This window comes from Haliotis rufescens, unplaced genomic scaffold (assembly GCF_023055435.1).
Source record: "Haliotis rufescens isolate VD_foot unplaced genomic scaffold, xgHalRufe1.0.p SCAF_6, whole genome shotgun sequence".
In the NCBI taxonomy this organism is placed as follows: domain Eukaryota; kingdom Metazoa; phylum Mollusca; class Gastropoda; order Lepetellida; family Haliotidae; genus Haliotis; species Haliotis rufescens.
The window spans coordinates 39,851,751-39,872,050 of record NW_025964334.1 but is presented as its reverse complement, the minus strand read 5'-3'; the positions used below and the strand labels follow the sequence as shown (position 1 = coordinate 39,872,050).

The 20,300-nt window shown below is 42.3% G+C and overlaps 1 protein-coding gene across 3 annotated transcripts in view; it reads left to right on the top strand.

The window, feature by feature from the left end:
• LOC124123818 (general transcription factor IIH subunit 1-like) overlaps positions 1 to 15,749 on the top strand; it is a 49,956-nt gene extending 34,207 nt beyond the window's left edge. For all 3 annotated transcript variants that reach the window (XM_048385645.1, XM_048385643.1, XM_048385644.1), the window contains 6 exons: positions 73 to 324; positions 1,815 to 2,021; positions 2,632 to 2,722; positions 4,800 to 4,915; positions 8,153 to 8,245; positions 13,096 to 15,749. In XM_048385645.1, the coding sequence (XP_048241602.1) occupies positions 73 to 324; positions 1,815 to 2,021; positions 2,632 to 2,722; positions 4,800 to 4,915; positions 8,153 to 8,245; positions 13,096 to 13,179 (843 nt within the window). In that variant the 3' untranslated portion in view covers positions 13,180 to 15,749. The remainder of the gene's footprint in view (positions 1 to 72; positions 325 to 1,814; positions 2,022 to 2,631; positions 2,723 to 4,799; positions 4,916 to 8,152; positions 8,246 to 13,095) is intronic.
• The last annotated feature ends 4,551 nt before the right edge of the window (positions 15,750 to 20,300 follow it).

The window sequence follows — 20,300 nt, the reverse complement described above, 5'->3', positions numbered from 1 at the left end:
TTCATGTTTTTAAATGAAGCCTGTGTATGTTTAAGATTTATGTTGACATTGTTTTGGCTTTTAATTGAAAAGGGTTATCGAGGAATGATTGAGGATAGTCGAAAGAGCAATAATGTCACTAACTTGTCCATGATCCGACGCTTCAACCATCACTCCACGATGGTTTTACGGGCATGTGAAGTCAGTACCAGCAGCATCTCCCTGGATGATTCCACAAAGACCAGTAATGGGGAATGCAGTGTTCAGAACGGCGGCTCTGCTGGTCCAGAGGCAGCCACACCTTCTACCAGTAAAGATTCTTCAGGAGAACCTGTCAATAAGAAGGTATGGAATATTACTTGAAATGTAGTTGACTAGTGACTATTGCACTATTTACTGTGTGATTTGGATATCATGTGTTCAAAGTCATAATGTAAGTGTAAACATTGTCATAATAGTTTTTGTGGTAGTTGAATAGCCTTGTGGCTGCCTGGTCCCTCTGAGGTTGTGTGTACAATGTGTATAGCCCACCATCTGTCAGTCACACCATCACCCGGCAGCACCATCTGTCAGTCACCCCATCACCCAGCAACACCATCTGTCAGTCACACCATCACCCAGCAACACCATCACCCGGCAACACCGTCTGAAAGTCACACCATCATCCAGCAGCACCATCTGTCAGTCACACCATCACCCAACATCACCATCTGTCAGTCACACCATCACCCGGCAACACCATCTGTCAGTCACACCATCTGTCAGTCACCCCATCACCCAGCAGCACCATCTGTCAGTCACACCATCACCCGGCAACACCATCTGTCAGTCACACCATCACCCAACATCACCATCTGTCAGTCACACCATCACCCAGCAGCACCATCTGTCAGTCACACCATCACCCGGCAACACCATCTGTCAGTCACCTAATCACCCGGCAACACCGTCTCTCAGTCAAACCATCACCAAGCAGCACTATCTGTCAGTCACACCATCACCCGGCAACACCATCTGTCAGTCACCCAATCATCTGACAACACAATCTCTCAGTCACACCATCACCCGGCAGCACCATCACCCAGCAACACACTCTGTCAGTCACACCATCTGTCAGTCACACCATCACCCGGCAACACCATCTGTCAGTCACCAAATCACCCAGCAACACCGTCTGTCAGTCACACCATCACCCAACATCACCATCTGTCAGTCAACCCATCACCCGGCAACACCATTTGTCAGTCACACCATCACCTGGCAACACCATCTGTCAGTCAAACCATCACCCGGCAACACCATTTGTCAGTCACCCCATCACCCAGCAGCACCATCTGTCAGTCACCCCATCACCAAGCAACACCATTTGTCAGTCACACCATCTGTCACTCACACCATCACCCGGCAACACCGTCTCTTCGTCACACCATCACCCGGCAACACCGTCTTTTTGTCACACCATCACCCGGCAACACCATTTGTCAGTCACACCATCTGTCACTCACACCATCACCCGGCAACACCGTCTTTTTGTCACACCATCACCCGGCAACACCATTTGACAGTCACACCATCACCCGGCAATACCGTCTTTTTGTCACACCATCACCCGGCAACACCATTTGTCAGTCACACCATCACCCGGCAACACCGTCTTTTCATCACAGCATCACCCGGCAACACCGTGTTTTCGTCACCCCATCACCTGGCAACACCGTTTTCGTCACACCATCACCCGGCAACACCGTCTTTTCGTCACGCCATCATCCGGCAACACCATTTGTCAGTCACACCATCACCCGGCAACACCATCTAACATCTCTTCCTTTTTGCAGCGGAAACTCCAGGAGAAGCTTGAGTACTCAGACCTGCAGAATGACTTGATAACAAACCATGTGAACCTGAGACTGGGGAAAATGGAGCGCTACCTGCACGGCCCCACTCCTGTCATGGCTGCTAAGTACACCACCAGTGAGAATGTGATGCAGGCGCTACATGCTGTTGGGGAGGAGATCCAGCACTGGAACCCCCAGCTCACTCAGGTGATGATTTCACCAGGGCCAGTAGTCAGTCGCTCTCGTTGGCCCATCTCATCTACTGTTGGAGTCACCCACCAGCAGGCTTTCCTTCAGCATTTCACTGTCATATCTAACTTGTGGAGTGTTGTCATGGTTGTGGTGCAGCACTTCAGTGTTTATTTCTTATATATGACTCCTATTGATTCCTATTTGATAATATAATGTGCGATGAAATGGGATAGATACCAGACTTTGTCCTTCAACCTTGATGAATGGTCTTGTAACTAGCTGTTGGATCATTTGAAGAATGTCAGTGTGGCTTTCTTGTCTGTGTGATGTGTATTATCCATCCCGCCCACTACCATGGTGTCACTGCCAGTACCTACACTGCAGGCAAACTAGTCCTGTAGACCTGCAGACCTGCAGACCTGCAGACCTGCAGACTGGCAGACATAGCTTACCTGGTTGGGCGTGCATTGACACCTGATAGAGTGGATCGGTGTTAATAATGTCAGTCAAAGCTTGATATGTACAGGCTGCCGTCATACAACTGGAATATTCCTAAATGTGATGTTAAACAACAAGTAAAGACCGACAGCTAGCTGATGTTACATCTCTACTTTGTGTACTGCAGGTACTCCCCGGGGGCCAGGCGATGAGCATACTCAGTGAACTCTCACCAGGGGGCACTCTCATGCAGGGCACCAGTCAGCAGCAGTTACACCGTATGTACACATTTCCCCGGAGTAGTAGCACTCGCTCTGTAGCAGGGCACCAGTCAGCAGCAGTTACACTGTATGTACACATTTCCCCGGAGTAGTAGCACTCGCTCTGTAGCAGGGCACCAGTCAGCAGCAGTTACACCGTATGTACACATTTCCCCGGAGTAGTAGCACTCGCTCTGTAGCAGGGCACCAGTCAGCAGCAGTTACACCGTATGTACACATTTCCCCGGAGTAGTAGCACTCGCTCTGTAGCAGGGCACCAGTCAGCAGCAGTTACACTGTATGTACACATTTCCCCGGAGTAGTAGCACTCGCTCTGTAGCAGGGCACCAGTCAGCAGCAGTTACACTGTATGTACACATTTCCCCGGAGTAGTAGCACTCGCTCTGTAGCAGGGCACCAGTCAGCAGCAGTTACACCGTATGTATACATTTCCCCGGAGTAGTAGCACTCGCTCTGTAGCAGGGCACCAGTCAGCAGCAGTTACACTGTATGTACACATTTCCCCGGAGTAGTAGCACTCGCTCTGTAGCAGGGCACCAGTCAGCAGCAGTTACACCATATGTATACATTTCCCCGGAGTAGTAGCACTCGCTCTGTAGCAGGGCACCAGTCAGCAGCAGTTACACCGTATGTACACATTTCCCCGGAGTAGTAGCACTCGCTCTGTAGCAGGGCACCAGTCAGCAGCAGTTACACCGTATGTACACATTTCCCCGGAGTAGTAGCACTCGCTCTGTAGCAGGGCACCAGTCAGCAGCAGTTACACCGTATGTACACATTTCCCTGGAGTAGTAGCACTCGCTCTGTAGCAGGGCACCAGTCAGCAGCAGTTCCATCTGTCTGTCCTTCCATCCGTTCATCCTTCTGAGGAGAAATTTGGTGAACACTATATACCTTTAGGAGAGGTGCAGTGCAAAGATTGATTTCAATATTTGGATTTTCTGAAAAAATATAGCTATTTTTGTTTTTTTACTTACAGTTTTTTTTCTTAAACATTTGTGTGACCAATAACTTGAAAACTACTTTATGGATACATTTGAAATTTGGGGAACAGTTTCCATACTAATAGAAGAGGGGCAGTGCAAAGTTTAATTTTGATATGTGTATTTTCTATATGAACATGATGAATTTTTTCAACTTTTGAATATTTTTTTACTTCAACATTTGTGTGACCTATAACTTGAAAACTACATCATGGATTCTTTTCCAATTGGGGATACAGTTAAAATACCAATATGAGAGGTGCCGTGCAAAGTTTGATTTGGATAAGTGTATTTTATTTTAAAAAATTGGCTTTTTTCATGTTTGGAACTTAGAATTGTGTTGGGAGTCAAAGTTGGGGGTATTAGTGGGCCCTGCTCACTCTATGAATCCATTGTGCCTCTCCACTGGGAGGAGAACTTCAATATGTCCCTGTTACAGACAGGTGCTTATGAATGAACCTGTGTTTTTAACAAATATCAGGCAGTAAAATTATGTACCAGTTATTATTTGTCAAGTTTATAGTTGTGAAGTATCAGTCTACCTAAGGCAGGTAAGGCGGATCTTGCATAACATAGTAACACAACTGATTCTTTGTTCATGGAATAAAGTTGCAACATCTGTTTAACCGAGATACTTCCAGACGAACATGATGAATGACAATGTATTGTTGATATTTTCATTGTTTTGACTTGGCTGAAGTGTTTTCAATCTAATTCACATGATCAAGTATCTTGGAACCTGAGGGAATTACAGAGAGTAGTAGTCTGTAAACATACTGGTTACCAAGTGAATAAACCTTTTGCTTATGACAAGTCATGATAGGATTGAATGACTTATCTGTAGGATGACAATGTCATTGTTGGTGACTGATCACCTGTCATTGATCCTCCGATGGTGTGTATCATTGCAGCTGTCAAACATACACCATGTCTCTGTTGTCTTCACACAACAAACACATATTCTGGACTGAGATTTGTATGGCAATGGTATACATGGTATTCAACAACAAAACATTGAAAGCAAGAAATGTTGTAGAGACGATCCCTGGTTCTGTGTTTCTATGGTAACACTGTGATACACTTTGTTGCAGAGATGATTCCCCGTGATGTCCAGGAGGAAATCAAACAGCAATACAACGCTCTCTGTGAACTCCTGAGACACTTCTGGACATGTTTCCCTCCATCGTCAAAGTTCATCGAGGAGAAGGTGAGTCAGACAGGCTTCTACTGCGACCATTTAGGACTTCTTGTCGATTAAGTTTAAAACTGGATTCTTATTTCTGTGTTCACCTTTGGGGTATAAGTTTTGTGTGCATAGCGCTCATTGCAAGGTTTGCCCCGGTACTTTTCTTTGTCAACACATTCCTCTGCCAGTTTGCTAATGGGTTTCACTTAAGTGGTGATGCTCTGCAACCTAGCTATTGTACTGCAACCTGAGCACTCATCTCACAGCCTGTGATATATCTTTATAACTTATCCTGCACTACTCCTGAATGCATTTACTGCTGTCTTTTGACAAAGAGATGAACTGTGTGAGATCCAGCTGCTGAAAAAAAGTTGTTCCAACCAGTAGAGGCATCACCATTTCACAGTCATGACCTCACATCAAATCACATAACTGCTTTGTCACCTCCACGGACGAAATTACTTTGTATCCCTTGTGGATATTAAAGCTTATTGTTTCTTTACTTTGTAGCTTATCTGTGCTTATCCTGGCTGTCACTTGCTGACACAGCATGCTAGGTCTTGCACTGTTGATCATATCCATGGACAACATCACCTCCACTCTCCATCCCTGCTAAACCAGACCTTCCGCTTTTTCAACATGGTGGTCAGCCTAGGCCAGTAGTTTCTCGTATAGCACTCACCAGATTGAGAGCATGTTCTGGCACAGGCTCTGTCCAGGCCACACAAGGTGGCTGCCACCGAATGGAAGCTCTACCCAGAGGTCTTCGCCAGACTTTGCCAAACAATTTACACCCCAAACATCGATCTGTTAGCCACATCTCAGAACTGCCAGCTGTCGACTTACATTTCACAGGTGCCAGTCCGGCCTCTGTTGCAGTTGATGCCTTCAGTGTTCCCTGGGAAGGATTACATGTGTATACTTTTCCCACCTCTGGTTCTCCTTCCCAGGGTTCTTCAAAAGATCCACACTACTTGGCACCTGACACTGATTTTGGTTGCACCTTGGCTTGTCGACCTCTGAAACATCACCAGAGACAACCCCCTGGAACTTCCAGCGTGGCCCAACCTTCTGCTCCACCCACACAGTCGGTAGCCACACCCAAACACTGCACTGTTTTGTCTGCACGCCTGGCACATCTGCAGAAAGCCATAGGAGCCAAGGGCTATTTGACTAGAGCGTCAATGATGATAAATGGTGCTCGTTTCAGGCATTCTGCTCAGAGAAACACCAGGATCCAATGACAGCGACACCGCATTTGCTGGCTGAGTTCCTTCTGTACTTGCGCAGCACAAGTCGGTTGAAAGGCTCTACCATCTCCAAATACCTGGTCGCCCTCAACTCTGTTCTTGCCATCCTGGACAACCGGAGAATGAAGAAAATTCCCGAACTCTAGGGCTTACTGCGCTCGTTCCATCTAGAAGACTAGAAAGTCAAATTCAGACTGATCGCGTGGGATCTGAATGGGATCTTAAAGGTTCTTCTGACGGCTCCCTTCGAACCACTCCACTTCTATTCCTTCTACGACCTAACGAAGAAGATGGTGTTTCTACTGGCCTTGGCTACTGCCACTCGGGTCAGTGAGCTCCATGCACTTGACGTCTCCCGTGCCCGGTTCAAATTAGGAGCTCATTCATCTTGCAGTTTCATCTTGGGCTGTGCCGGGACTTCATCACAACCCCCCTCCCCCCCCCCAGGACAGGCTGGTAGATCATTCGCCATCCTCCCCCTCGTCCATTGTGGGTGCCAATGATGAGCGAGCAGAAGCTTTCATTATATACATTATACCCTGTTAGAGCACTGAAGGTTTTCCTACGACAAACTAAAGGAGTCTAGGAAACGCCTTTTTCCTGTTGGTCTCCCCTTCATCACAGTCGGAGGTCAGCCGGAATCCTATTTCCCTGTGTCTCCAGGCAGTCAGCCACCGGATTGGACACCTCCCCTCCCCAGGCTAACAACCCACACGAGATCAAGGCGGTCGCATCTTCCATGGCTCTTCACAGTAACTGCTCCTTCCAGTCAATCATGGAACGCTGTTGCCAACCACTACCTCCATGATCCTGTGGTCTTCCAGAACATCCATCCAGGGAGAGGCAATGGTGTCACAGCAGCTCGGTACATTGATCAAGTCTTGAGACCACACGCCATACCTCATTTGGCACGTCGCCGCAACCACGAGTTTCAGCATGATAACGCCCGTGCCCACACTGCGAGAGCAACAAGAGACTTCTTCCAGCAGAATGGCATCAGAACCATGCAGTGGCCTGCCCTCAGTCCCAATTTAAATCCCATTGAGCACCTGTGGGACGAGATTCAAAGATAGCTGAATGACGTGCGACCAAGGCTGTGGGCCTCAGAGTGCGGGCTCTAGTGCCTTTGGCCTTCATCAACTGCCTCATCCATTCCATGTATCGACGTTGCACGGCAGTCATCAATGCACATGGTGGATACACGAGATACTGACTTGTGTCGCCATTTTCTCAGAGACTAGTGTTGTGTTTCGCTTTAAGAACATTTGACACTTTAATTTCAACCTTGATGATCAGTTTTGTCAAGTTTCATCTTTTTAAAATGTCTCAAAGTATGTTTACAGTGTTCGGACAAATAAGGTTTCTCATATATATCTATCCATGCTGACGTTTCTTTTGTGGTTCAGTATATTTCTGTCACCTATTTGGGTTTTTCCTTTTTGCATCGACTCTTGTTTCCTAAAGACAGGAATGGTCGTAGATGTTCCGATCATCACTTGTATGCGTTGGGGATTCACAGGACCTTGAGGGTTTATCATGGATCACATCTCAAGGTATGCCCACCGGTCATGCCGTCTGATAAAGATGCATTAAGGAGTAATGCAGGATAAGTTAAAAAATTAAGTAAAATCTAAATATTTGTTTACATTTGTATACTTATCCTGCATTACAACGTCTAAGTGCCCTCCCTTCGCTACCCTGCCTCCCTATGAAGTTTCAGAAGTTGTGTTTAAAGCAGATATGTGTTTTGATATGACGTCATGACTTCCGGGTCATGTGCCGACTGTGTGAGGGTGCTGCCTCTACTGGTTGGAACAAATATCTTCAGCAGCTGGATCTCACACAGTTCGTCTCTGTCAAAAGACAGCAGTAAATGCATTAAGGAGTAATGCAGGATAAGTATACAAATGTAAAAAATATTTAGATTTTACTAATATTGGCTAGTATGGTATGGTATGGTATGGTATAACACCAGGATAGTAGTCATATTTGTGTCATTGTGTTTCAGATAGGGAAAATGAGGACAACTTTAGAAAAATTCCAGCTCACCAAGCTTAACCCACTGAAGGACAAGCTAGCATCATACCATTACTCTGTGAATGTAAGTAGCAACTGGGTGATAACAGTCATCTCCACTGGCGCTGGGAGGAACCAGAACTGGAACAAGTCCCCTGCATGTGCACATGCCATGAGTTGACCTCAGTCAGAACCAGCGTGTGTTTGCTAAATGTGTCTCCAGCTACTTTTTGGTCCAAATCAAAGTCTGTACAAAGTTTGAGTGCAATATTACAGTGTGTAGGACGAGTCAGCTGGCTTCATGAGCCACATGGGGTAGGATTTCATTAGTATCACAATATCTCTGATGGTTGTACCATTAGTGCAGTCCAACAGCAATAGTGTGATGGGTATAATCACCTTCCTGAGTCTCGTAGCTTTATGATGCAGTTACAGTTACAGTCTGAAGTTACAGATATCTGTTATTGCCTTGGTTCTGCAGATTGCTGGAGTGATGATTACAGTATAATTTGAAATTGAAGTACATGTTGTGAATGGAAGCAGGATGCCTTGCAAACAAGGTGCACTTTGAATACAACTGAATGATCAAGTATATAATGTCATGGCACTGATGTCAGCTAGTGATGTGTCCACTAGTCATGTATATATTGTCATGGCACTGATGTCATCTAGTGATGTGTCCACTAGTCATGTATATATTGTCATGGCACTGATGTCATCTAGTGATGTGTCCACTAGTCATGTATATATTGTCATGACACTGATGTCATCTAGTGATGTGTCCACTAGTCATGTATATATTGTCATGACACTGATGTCAGCTAGTGATGTGTCCACTAGTCATGTATATATTGTCATGGCACTGATGTCATCTAGTGAAGTGTCCACTAGTCATGTATATATTGTCATGGCACTGATGTCAGCTAGTGATGTGTCCACTAGTCATGTATATATTGTCATGGCACTGATGTCAGCTAGTGATGTGTTCACTAGTCATGTATATATTGTCATGACACTGATGTCATCTAGTGATGTGTCCACTTGTCATGTATATATTGTTATGACACTGATGTCATCTAGTGATGTGTTCACTAGTCATGTATATATTGTCATGACACTGATGTCATCTAGTGATGTGTCCACTTGTCATGTATATATTGTCATGACACTGATGTCATCTAGTGATGTGTCCACTAGTCATGTATATATTGTCATGGCACTGATGTCATCTAGTGATGTGTTCACTAGTCATGTATATATTGTCATGGCACTAATGTGAGCTAGTAATGTGTCCACTAGTCATGTATATATTGTCATGACACTGATGTCAGCTAGTGATGTGTCCACTAGTCATGTATATATTGTCATGGCACTGATGTCAGCTAGTGATGTGTCCACTAGTCATGTATATATTGTCATGACACTGATGTCATCTAGTGATGTGTCCACTAGTCATGTATATATTGTCATGGCACTGATGTCATCTAGTGATGTGTCCACTAGTCATGTATATATTGTCATGACACTGATGTCATCTAGTGATGTGTCCACTAGTCATGTATATATTGTCATGACACTGATGTCAGCTAGTGATGTGTCCACTAGTCATGTATATATTGTCATGGCACTGATGTCAGCTAAGGATGTGTCCACTAGTCATGTATATATTGTCATGGCACTGATGTCAGCTAGTGATGTGTCCACTAGTCATGTATATATTGTCATGACACTGATGTCATCTAGTGATGTGTTCACTAGTCATGTATATATTGTCATGGCACTAATGTGAGCTAGTGATGTGTCCACTAGTCATGTATATATTGTCATGGCACTGATGTCATCTAGTGATGTGTTCACTAGTCATGTATATATTGTCATGACACTGATGTCATCTAGTGATGTGTCCACTAGTCATGTATATATTGTCATTACACTGATGTCAGCTAGTGATATGTTCACTAGACATGTATATAATGTCAGGGCATTGATGTCAGCTAGTGATGTGTCCACTAGTCATGTGTATATTGTCATGACACTGATGTCATCTAGTGATGTGTCCACTAGTCATGTATATATTGTCATGGCACTGATGTCTTCTAGTGAAGTGTCCACTAGTCATGTATATATTGTCATGGCACTGATGTCATCTAGTGATGTGTCCACTAGTCATGTATATATTGTCATGACACTGATGTCATCTAGTGATGTGTCCACTAGTCATGTATATATTGTCATGACACTGATGTCATCTAGTGATGTGTCCACTAGTCATGTATATATTGTCATGGCACTGATGTCATCTAGTGATGTGTCCACTAGTCATGTATATATTGTCATGACACTGATGTCATCTAGTGATGTGTCCACTAGTCATGTATATATTGTCATGACACTGATGTCAGCTAGTGATGTGTCCACTAGTCATGTATATATTGTCATGGCACTGATGTCAGCTAAGGATGTGTCCACTAGTCATGTATATATTGTCATGGCACTGATGTCAGCTAGTGATGTGTCCACTAGTCATGTATATATTGTCATGACACTGATGTCATCTAGTGATGTGTTCACTAGTCATGTATATATTGTCATGGCACTAATGTGAGCTAGTGATGTGTCCACTAGTCATGTATATATTGTCATGGCACTGATGTCATCTAGTGATGTGTTCACTAGTCATGTATATATTGTCATGACACTGATGTCATCTAGTGATGTGTCCACTAGTCATGTATATATTGTCATTACACTGATGTCAGCTAGTGATATGTTCACTAGACATGTATATAATGTCAGGGCATTGATGTCAGCTAGTGATGTGTCCACTAGTCATGTGTATATTGTCATGACACTGATGTCATCTAGTGATGTGTCCACTAGTCATGTATATATTGTCATGGCACTGATGTCTTCTAGTGAAGTGTCCACTAGTCATGTATATATTGTCATGGCACTGATGTCATCTAGTGATGTGTCCACTAGTCATGTATATATTGTCATGACACTGATGTCAGCTAGTGATGTGTCCACTAGTCATGTATATATTGTCATGGCACTGATGTCATCTAGTGAAGTGTCCACTAGTCATGTATATATTGTCATGGCACTGATGTCAGCTAGTGATGTGTCCACTAGTCATGTATATATTGTCATGGCACTGATGTCAGCTAGTGATGTGTCCACTAGTCATGTATATATTGTCATGGCACTGATGTCAGCTAGTGATGTGTCCACTAGTCATGTATATATTGTCATGACACTGATGTCATCTAGTGATGTGTTCACTAGTCATGTATATATTGTCATGGCACTAATGTGAGCTAGTGATGTGTCCACTAGTCATGTATATATTGTCATGGCACTGATGTCTTCTAGTGGTGTGTTCACTAGTCATGTATATATTGTCATGACACTGATGTCATCTAGTGAAGTGTCCACTAGTCATGTATATATTGTCATGACACTGATGTCAGCTAGTGATATGTTCACTAGACATGTATATAATGTCAGGGCATTGATGTCAGCTAGTGATGTGTCCACTAGTCATGTATATATTGTCATGACACTGATGTCATCTAGTGATGTGTCCACTAGTCATGTATATATTGTCATGACACTGATGTCATCTAGTGATGTGTCCACTAGTCATGTATATATTGTCATGACACTGATGTCAGCTAGTGATGTGTCCACTAGTCATGTATATATTGTCATGACACTGATGTCATCTAGTGATGTGTTCACTAGTCATGTATATATTGTCATGACACTGATGTCATCTAGTGATGTGTCCACTAGTCATGTATATATTGTCATGACACTGATGTCATCTAGTGATGTGTTCACTAGACATGTATATAATGTCAGGGCATTGATGTCAGCTAGTGATGTGTCCACTAGTCATGTATATATTGTCATGGCACTGATGTCATCTAGTGATGTGTCCACTAGTCATGTATATATTATCATGGCACTGATGTCATCTAGTGATGTGTCCACTAGTCATGTATATATTGTCATGACACTGATGTCATCTAGTGATGTGTCCACTTGTCATGTATATATTGTCATGACACTGATGTCATCTAGTGATGTGTTCACTAGTCATGTATATATTGTCATGACACTGATGTCAGCTAGTGATGTGTTCACTAGTCATGTATATATTGTCATGACACTGATGTCAGCTAGTGATGTGTTCACTAGTCATGTATATATTGTCATGACACTGATGTCAGCTAGTGATGTGTCCACTAGTCATGTATATATTGTCATGGCACTGATGTCATCTAGTGATGTGTCCACTAGTCATGTATATATTGTCATGGCACTGATGTCATCTAGTGATGTGTCCACTAGTCATGTATATATTGTCATGACACTGATGTCATCTAGTGATGTGTTCACTAGTCATGTATATATTGTCATGGCACTAATGTGAGCTAGTGATGTGTCCTCTAGTCATGTATATATTGTCATGACACTGATGTCATCTAGTGATGTGTTCATTAGTCATGTATATAATGTCATGACACCTTAAGTCAGCTTGTGATGTGACCCGTGAAGATCTTGGATAGAATAGGTCTTCAGCAACCCATGCTTGCCGTAAAAGGCGACTATGCTTGTCGTAAAAGGCGACTAACAGGATCAGGTGGTAAGGCTTGCTGACTTGGTTGATGCATATCATCGATCCCAATTGTGTGGATCGATGCTCATGATGTCAGTCACTGGATTCTCTGGTCCAGACTTTGATTATTTTACAGACCGCTATCATATAGCTGGAATATTGCTGAGTGAGGCATTAAACAACAAACAAAAACCCAACTACAGTTAGTTTGTTTGAATCTACCCAACTACTGTTAGTTTCTGTGAATTACTGTTGGTTTGCTTTCTGTAATGTAATCCTCACTGACCTTGACCTGTTTGTCTCCCCAGCTGTGCGGGCACATGGAGGAGATGCTACAGGCTGCCTACAACAAGTTTGATGCCTGGCAGGCCAAGAAGCTGAGTCGCAGATGAGACGGACTTCTTCTGCCTTGTTTACGGCTTTTATTTGGTGCTAATGTCAGACAGTGCAAACTGCATCCATCAAGACCTGCCCAGGGTCAGAGCAGAGTGGACCGTGAATCATATACATTGACAGCACTCGGTGCTATAGTCCACCATTGTGTGCACTGTGTAGTGCTCCTCATCACCACTGTGTGGGTAACACAGTTGTAGGAAAGAGGTGGAACTTTCTGTGGATATCAGCATGATTGGAAAGATATCAGTATTTATTTGTGACAGAAGACATGAGGACATGTGCTGTGATGAGAATTGGCGAAAACCCGATTTTGTGCCTTGGACAATTGGTGGTCTTTTCGAGGCTTGTATGAACAGCTGTGCAGAGCTGTATGGTTGGTGTGCCAGGTCTGAGTTTCCCCCATGTAAACCGCTCAAATCCCCACCGACAAGTAGGGCACTGGAGGAAAAGATGGAGGAAATTGACTCCATGGTTAAAAGGTGAAGATGAAGAAATTTGCAAGGAGACATGAGAAACGAGACACGCTGTGGTGTGTTGAAACAGAGACTCCAGCTTGAAGAGTCATCACTTGTTTTGTGTAACCATAGTGATGGTGACTGGTGAGAAGGAAGCCTGGGGTTGGTGGAGCTCACTCTGTATCCAGTATTATCATAGCACCAGAAACGTGGAGTCGCTCCTTCACAGGCGTACCACAAAATGACATCGTACAGGGATGCTTCATACTGATAGAAGCGTGTTGAGGTGTACAAGGGCTTTGCAGTGTGCACTAGATTAGCAGAGTTGATGGAGAAACATAGCCTGATGTATCAGTTGATCCTGCAGAATCATCTTCTGTCCCTACAGAGTAAAACTACATAGTCTACGGCTGGTATTGGTAGCAGAATGTTTGGTTCATGAGTCTCTTCAAAGAAGTGAAAATATGACAATGATCATGTGTCTATTTTTCATAAGATTTTAAAAGTATTTTCAACTCCTGAAGTTAGATCATGATTCATATTGAGTATGATCAAGATCATATAAGGTCAAGTAGGTTTGGCCAAAAATGTCCCATTAGCAATAAGCGATATGACATCACAATGCTTTGTTGTTGAGAAAAATACAATATGACCATGATGACATCACAATTTGACATCATGATGTCATTTAAACAATAGGCTAACATCAGTGGAGTTTCTCTGTAGGGTTCATATTTTATGTTTTCTTACTTTTCTTTCTTTAAGTGACAATGAGTAATAAATAGAGTTACCAACTGGGAATTATAGATGTCCTGTCCCTTGTGAATGAATGATGTAAGTGGCCATGGATTGGCTTTTATTCCAATGGGAGGGATATTGTGGAATTCCTTGTAAGCTGTAACTGATTGGATAATATTGTGCTTATGTTCAATATGTGCACAGAGGTAGATATTCCAGCTGCTATATGTTGTTCTTGCTTGTAGAAATACTGTTTGTAAGTAAGCACTGTATGCCAGGAGTCCAAAAGTCACCATTTTTGTGAGTATTAATTACTGATGATTTGTGAATGTGATATGTCTTCAAACATACACACCACCCTGGACAGTGTAGTAGGACATGCCTGGACAACATTGCACAATTAACAGTAGGGAAAAGTATAGTTTTCTCCCAGTTGTTAGTTTAGGCTTTATGAGACGTCTGTAGCTGTTTTTATGGACCAAAGAAATGACATATTGACTGAGGACAAATTAAGTCTGAGGTCAGTCATTTTCCTGTCCATAAAAACAAGTATTGACCTCCTGTAAAGTTTATAATTGTTTTATTGTATAACAGAGACAATAACAATATAGAACAATATATAACAATATATACTCATCCTTTGAATTTGGTTGTTGGAATAATTTAGTGCATTTCTTGAGAAGACAAAAATGAGAGGAATGTCCCTATTATCCAACATGACCTAACTTGACAGCTGCTTGGTGTGTGTATGATCATGCATATAGTTTCCATAACTTGATAATAAAATCAACTCGATGCCCTTGTTGTAAGGTCATATTAAGATGAAACATCATGAAGAATACCTTGTATGTCCTACATTCTACCCAAGCAAGTCGCCATCCTGCAGATTGTTGGGGTGCTCGGCACTACATATGTATAATGCAGTAAACATATCACCGTGGAGATCGCAAGGTCAGTAATCTTCAGTGCGGACAGATTCTCACTCTCCATCCAATATATTAATATGCGAATAAAATGCTAACGCCATGGCTGCGCTAGCTACAGTAGCATTAGGTGGTTCCAGCAGACAGGTTTGGAGAATACCACCTCATGTAATTTCCATTCTATTTTTAGTAACTCTAATCAATACCTTAAATTATCAGACCTGACATGGGGTCAAGAATTGTTTCTGTTGAATGACTCCTGACTGCAACTAGGCCAATTGATATGGTGGAAACTTTGTATTATGTGATAATTTTAATTACGTTTTTCATTTAAAAACATATTATCATTTTTATTGACACAACAATTAATGAGGATCAGTCATGTGGTCATGACAGAAAATAGGCAACAACGGTATAGATAGGAATTCACTGGCCACAATGGTGGGAGGGCATAGCTAATAGTTTGGACCAGCTGGGAAGTCCTGACTTCACCTCTCATCTGGCTGTCACTGTAATCAGGTGCTGTATTGGATCAGGTGTAATCAGACTGCTAATATTAACAGTTGCCGAGTACAATAGTAATGAGCAGAAGAACTGCAATAATTTCATGGTTCTGTAATTGAATAAAAAATTGTAGAATTCTTTTCACATTTTGCTCAAATCTTCTAATAGAATATAAATATTACAGATCCACTTGTAGGATATTAATGTTAATAAACTGCAACAGCTCCATTTGTCTATTAACATTGGTTGATGCGGAGATCCATACTGTTTGAGATGTACGACTGGGCTAGACAGTGGGAATGACCCTGCACCATTTACATATATTCTTTGCTTCCACCTTTTCCACATTATCTTTCATCACCACGCAAGGCTGTAGGAAATTGGCACCCTCTTCTTCGGGCCCTATTTTCTTTTGTAGCTTGAGGTCTTGAGGCACCGACAAATAGTCCATTCTGAAACTTCAGGTGAATCTTCACGTGTAGCCTTTATAGTATTGCTACCTGTTTCACTGACCAGTTAGGGTATAGCGACGCAAGTCATTCACATTGAAAGTCAGCCGAATTCCACTTCCCAGCATATCCTCAGCATCTTCAAATGCTTTAAATTTCTACAAGCTTAAACTTTAACTGTAAAGCGATGCTCTATGTAGCAAGCTTTTGAAGCTTTCCTACTGATCGGGGACCTGATTCAGATACTACTGATAGCCTATATTTCCTGTATACTTTGTTCATTGTCACCTTCGTGTCCAGTAGTACTGTCACAATTCTGTTTAAGGGAGATCATCAAATAATTTCAAAAGAGGACATTTTGCACCACTACATGCATGTATGTAGTTACATGATCGAGTCTAAAGTGAAATACATTTGTCGTATTTTTCTGTTTGGTGCTATGCTATTTCAAGCTTCAGTGGTATGGCTGACCACTGCTGATTCAGGTATTGGGCAACATTTCATTGCCGACTTATCATTTGTGTGAAAACCTAAAATGATTTGCTAGGAATTGGAAGTGTTTGTAGTAAGAGTCCTCAGGTTTGAGGTTGCCAATCTGTATGTGTCTTCTGGAGAAGGGTTCGGAACCCATTGTTTGAACTGTGATATTGCTGCTGCTGCTGCTGTCGTCATCCAGGCATACCCTACATACTGGCAGACAGGGACACATTAGTTTATACCTTTGTACTATTTGTACAATGAGACGGTGAACAGTTGGAATCAAGATCACATCTTAGTTTCCTGAAGACTTATAACAATGAATATCATTACAAGTTACCAAATCAACATTATGGACATCATTGTGTGAGAATGAGTATTTAACTAAATCTCTATAAAGTTTTTGTTGTTAGCTGTATTTAACATGTTCAGTGATGTTGGACATGTTTACTTAATATATATGTGACATATGACTGTAGTTACACCAAGGTCAGGTAGTTACTGCAGAGAAATGCCACTGCTGTAAGCATGGTCATGCAATCCATTGTTGAGGCCCCACTCACATCGTTCCAAGACAAAGATACACATATGATACACATATGATATGGTAATGACTAGAAATAATACCTCGGGTGGTCTAGTGGTTAAACACTTAGCAGCTTTAATTGCTGGTAGGGAACACTGTATAAAGCCCATTGCTGTCGGTCTCCATTGGGATATTTCTGGAGTGGCATCAGATCATAATTCTGCAGTCACTTGGTGCATGTTAGTGACAAGATGGAGCAGTGGTCCAAGGGGCCATAACTGGAGGAGCAGATTGTTGGCATCTAGATTTACCTGATCTGCTTGCACTTTCTGACCTGGTTTGTTTGTGGCTCCTGTAATATGTTAACAGGCCATGATATTATCTGAGGACTTGGCGAAGAGTTCATTGGTCCGATGAGAGCAGGTTCCTGCTCCATATCAAGGATGACCGATTGAGGGTTTGGAGGCATAAAATATGACCAGAAATCGGAGAGAAATCGAGTAAATACTTTCTAGGACAAAGATACACATATGATATGGTAATGACTAGAAATAATACCTCGGGTGGTCTAGTGGTTAAACACTTAGCAGCTTTAATTGCTGGTAGGGAACACTGTATAAAGCCCATTGCTGTCGGTCTCCATTGGGATATTTCTGGAGTGGCATCAGATCATAATTCTGCAGTCACTTGGTGCATGTTAGTGACAAGATGGAGCAGTGGTCCAAGGGGCCATAACTGGAGGAGCAGATTGTTGGCATCTAGATTTACCTGATCTGCTTGCACTTTCTGACCTGGTTTGTTTGTGGCTCCTGTAATATGTTAACAGGCCATGATATTATGCTACTGACAGCTGGAGAGCACGAGTTCCTCCCTATGCTGCAGTGTCTACAGGCATGTATGGGGGAAAATTTGTTAAATGCTGTCCATCTATTATGACTGGCAATAGATCGTATCTCATGTTCATGTTGTTTGTTGAAACTTTGTTTACATTATCATCAATCATGACATTAATAAAATCCTATGTATCAAACGATATTTTCCTTTTCTAAATTTGTGTGGGTGCATGTAATCCCAAGTTAAAAGTGAATAGTATTTCGGTGGGTGACTACAATCCAATGCATGATGAGGCTGCTTGCCCTCCTGTCAGATCTTGCTGACTATTCACTGTTTTGTCTCATCTAAGGGTTTCACCGTGCAATTCTGTTCGTTGGCCATACTGAGATCTGCTAACAATGACTATTTCTAACACACACAGGGTTTAGTCTTCATAATTCTTGCAAATGTACACAAAAACAATAGTTAAGCACCCCTGGAAACAATTAAGACTGAAATATCCCCATTCGCAACAACTGCTAATGTCTTGATAACTGTCAAGAATGGTGTTCTGTCGAAAGGATAGGAAAGTACAATGGCAACTGGGATGTCACATCGCAGCACGACACACGTGCAGTATGAATTTTTCAACATGCAGTATCTGTACACCACAACTGTGGGTATTTAACACCACTGTCTTGCATTGTTGAAGCATTATCTGTGAACATGACACGGAGAAGGTTATCAGGCGCAAAGATGGGTATTACTGGTATGCATCGGGCAGGCATGACCTACTAAAGCTTATGACGTCAACTAAGGTATTATTATACGGTAATCAGCAGACAGGTACGAAAACACTGGCTAACCAATGATGTACAGGATCACCAACGGTCAGGAAGACCTCGCGTGAGGATATGGCCCTCATTCGGCTTGTACGTTGTCAACCATTTGCAAATGAAGTCCACACGGGTAATCAAGCGTCCTTTCCATGCCGATCATCATCGAAGAATTCGTTTAGCATGGTGTTTGGCCCGGATAGCTTGGAATCTGAGGACTTGGCGAAGAGTTCATTGGTCCGATGAGAGCAGGTTCCTGCTCCATATCAAGGATGACCGATTGAGGGTTTGGAGGCATAAAATATGACCAGAAATCGGAGAGAAATCGAGTAAATACTTTCTAGGACTAGAGTCTAGAAATTACCTTAAATTGACAAGCCGTATGTAAGATTCTGTGGGAAGGGAAATTGATAAACAGGATAATATACTAGAAGAACTTCAAAGATACTATAAATTGCTGTATACTAAGCATGAAATGAGTACAATAAACTTAGGTATGTTGTTAGGTAAATACGACATACCAACACTTCATTCTGGAATTTCACAAGGGCTAGAAGGTGAGTTAACGTATGATGAAGTTTTAGCAGCAGTTAGAAATCTAAGGAATAATAAAAGTCTAGGCCCAGATGGATTTACATCTGAATTTATTAAATTCTTTCGGTACGATGTTGGACAGGACCTTATTCGCTCATTAAACTATGCCTATAGGACAGGACAACTTTCAACATCTCACAAACAAGGCTTAATTACTTGTAGCCCTAAGGGTAAAAAAACCAAAAGAGTTCCTTAAAAATTGGCGTTCCATATCGCTTCTTTCAATATTCTATAAAATTGGATCAATGGCAATCTTGCACATAATTAAAACCGTGCTTTATACACTAATAAGCGAGGACGTCTGGGCGATGTATTGGAGAAATCATAAGACAAATATATGACTTATCAAGATATTAAGTCTTTGTGAAAGCCTTCGACACTGTCGATTGGTCCTTTAATCAAGCAGTATTAGATTTTTTGGCTTTGGCAATTCAATTAAAAGTTGGATCAGCACGTTCTACAATAGTATTCAGCCATGAGTTCTGGTTAATGGATTTGGTACATCATTTCTTTTAAAATATCTAAAGAAATACTGGCAATATTGAAACTAAATGAACCACACATCAAGGGAATACAAATAGGAAATATTGAGTATTCACTATCACAGTTCGCTGATGATACCACCAGTGTTCCTGCTGGCTCCGAGAGATCCCTCGACGCAGTAATGCAGATCTGACCTTTTGTGCACGTTTATCCAGGTTAAGAATTAACACTGACAAAACGAGAATGATATGGATAGGAAAAAAATATATAAAATGAAACTATGTCAACAATGGACGCTAGATAGGAGACAAGAACCATT